Genomic DNA, 2,956 nt, shown 5'->3' with positions numbered 1-2,956 from the left:
CAGTGGTATCTCTCAAGAAATAGTTTTAGAAGTGTTCAACAGTAGAGATAATTATCTTGAGAAAAATACTGAAAACATAGCTGTGGGATTGCACTTGTAATTTACATGGATTAATTTTTCAATATATATCTCAGATTGTAAGCTCAAAAATAAATGAATTGAAATTTTTAACTTATGTATTTTTCTTAATTTTATATTCAAGCAATAATTTTCTATTTGAAATCATCAAAAAGAATTATTTTATTCAACCCCTCTTCACCATAATTGATTGTTAAACAATAAAATCTTTTATTAAGGTTTTTGAAATTAATTTACTATCACAATATTCTCGTAAAACTTCTTCTTTCTCTTTAAATCAACTTATCATCTTAATATTCTCATAAATTTTTTTATTTAATACAATTTCTCCTCTTTCTCCTAAAATAACTTACTTCTTGATTTTTTTATATTTATTTATTATTTATAATCTAAAATGACCAAGATCATAAAAGAAATACAAAAAAGAAAAAATGAAAAACTATTTTAGAAAACCGTTGCAAAGCGCGTCTTAGTAAACTAGTCGATATATAAAATGAGTAGATGACTATGACCCATGAAAATTTTTTTTTTTTTGCTTTTATTAATTTTAATTACCAACAAGTAGATGATTAATCGATACACGGACACGTAAGCAAGCGGAAATCATGTCAAAAAAACGATTTTCTAAAAAATTAGGTTAAGAATGAGGCGAGATGGTATTAATTGACCGAATCAGTCAAAATTCATTATTAATCGATCGAAATTAAAAAAATAATAATAATTAAAAACTAAAAAATCTTATTTAAATAATATATTGACTACCAGGTATAAATTAAGAAAATGCCCAAAATAACTACTATCCGCACCCTACGTGCTCAAAATAACCGATGTCGGGATTTGTGTCTTTTTACCCCCACAGAACAACATTTAGGAAATACGTGTACATATTAACCTAACTATTTACATTCTATACCCCCACCCCTCTCAATTCTAAAGCACGATACATCTCTCTCTTCTTTTTTCTCTTGTTATACATACACTTCTCTCTCTATAAACCTGCATAACTTCTTCACCATTTCTCATCTTCAAAATAAATTCCCACCACACTAATTTTAATAATATATGTAATGTATAACTTATTAATTGTTTTTCCTAATTTTTAATTAAATTTCAACTTCAAATTTTGAGTTTTTATTTAATTTATGTTATAATTGATTGTAATTTTTAAGTCAATGGTAAAATAGTAAAGCTAGTCTTAGGAGTAGAAATTTTGATAATGCATTTAATGTTTTTGTTCTTCAACTTGGCTATAAATACATGGCCTTGGTTAATGAAATTTGCACCAAGCATCTTAAAAATATGCTCTCTATCTCCCTCCGATTATCATTCTTTCCCTCTCAGATTTAGTAGCCCCTTCTAAAATTAAAGCTAGTATATTACAACATGTTATCAACACGAAGCCATGCCGAAACTGAGAAGGTATAATTTTAATTTAAATATACATATATATGAGTAGATGTGGTTACACCCTCTACTAATAATTTAAATATATATGGCCGGAGCACCGCCTATTAAAATTATTTTACGGTACCATTTAATTTTGGGTAATACCGAATTATAGTGGGAACCTTTATTATAAATTGCATACTTATCGGATAATAATTTTTTTTGCCCCTAACTAACTTATGCAGGATTGTCCACTTTAATTTATTATTGGTCGGAGATAACCTGCATAAGCAGACGTCCGTATGGCGGGTGAAAATCCATTTGTCATTTTATATATAGATTTGTTTATAATATCAATGATAATAATGATATATACATCTATTATTACGTACTTGTTAACGCACCCGATTAACTAGGATTTTATGTAATATTTACATTGATGAATTAAAATTTAATAATTTTCATGTTAATTCAGATTCAGTATGACAAATATTACAAGCTTGTCGTTCGTTGCCTTGGACATTTCTGGCGATAATTATTTATCATGGGTACAAGATGTAAAGTTGCACTTGGGTTCAAAGAAATTAAGCGATACAATAAAGGCAGAAAATAAATCCACAGCCGAAGAAAACTTTACCTCTATAATTTTTCTCCGACACCACATGCATGAAGATTTAAAATCTGAGTACTTAGAAGTCGAGGATCTCTTTATTTTATGGGAAAATCTAAAGGATAGGTTCGATCACCAGAAACTAGTTTATCTACCTGCAACTGAAAATGATTGGGCTAATTTAAGACTTCAGGATTTTAAGAGTGTCCGAGCATATAGCTCTGCTTTGTTCAAAATAAGTTCCAGGCTTATTATGTGTGGTGAGAAAGTTACGGAAAAAAGAAAAATCGGTAAAACACTATCAACTTTTCAACCCAACAATATCAACTTAGCAGAGATGTACAGGGAGCAAAAATTTACTAAGTTCGGGGATCTTCTATCAACTATCCTCGTTGCTAAACAGAATTATGAATTGGTGATTAAGAATTATCAATCCCGTCCAACAGGATCTGCCCCATTACCTGAAGTAAATAACATGTCATTCCAGCAGAATGTACGTGGAAAAGGGTATAGAGGTGGACGGGGCCAAGGGCGGTACCGTGGATGAGGTCGGAGCCACGGGCATTTTCGTCCATATAACAACTCTGGTCACCGGAAGTGGCAATCTGAATCACAGAGTAAAAGAAAGGCACCACAAGGAGGAAAAATTGAAAATATTTGCTATAGGTGCGGCATGGATGGGCACTTGACACGTAATTGTCATGCACCAAATCATCTTGTTAAGCTATACCAATCTTCACAAAAATCAAAAGAGAAAATGGTAGAAACAAATTTCGCCAACAATAACATAGATGATTTCCCGAGAATCACAACTGGAGGAATAAGCATTAATGGTCCGAATGAACCTAACGAAACTCCCATATGGGAGGCTGAAGATTAGAT

At 31.1% G+C, this 2,956-nt stretch overlaps 1 protein-coding gene across 1 annotated transcript; it reads left to right on the top strand.

Moving 5' to 3' along the window:
• Window positions 1-1,946: 1,946 nt before the first annotated feature.
• LOC141665598 (uncharacterized) lies at window positions 1,947-2,621 on the top strand. The gene has a single exon (XM_074471585.1). It carries the CDS (start codon window positions 1,947-1,949, stop codon window positions 2,619-2,621), a length of 675 nt encoding a protein of 224 aa, XP_074327686.1.
• The last annotated feature ends 335 nt before the right edge of the window (window positions 2,622-2,956 follow it).

The sequence above is a fragment of the Apium graveolens genome, chromosome 6 (assembly GCF_009905375.1).
Source record: "Apium graveolens cultivar Ventura chromosome 6, ASM990537v1, whole genome shotgun sequence".
NCBI lineage: Eukaryota > Viridiplantae > Streptophyta > Magnoliopsida > Apiales > Apiaceae > Apium > Apium graveolens.
Note: the sequence above shows the minus strand (reverse complement) of the source record. Positions and strands in the feature narration are given on the sequence as shown.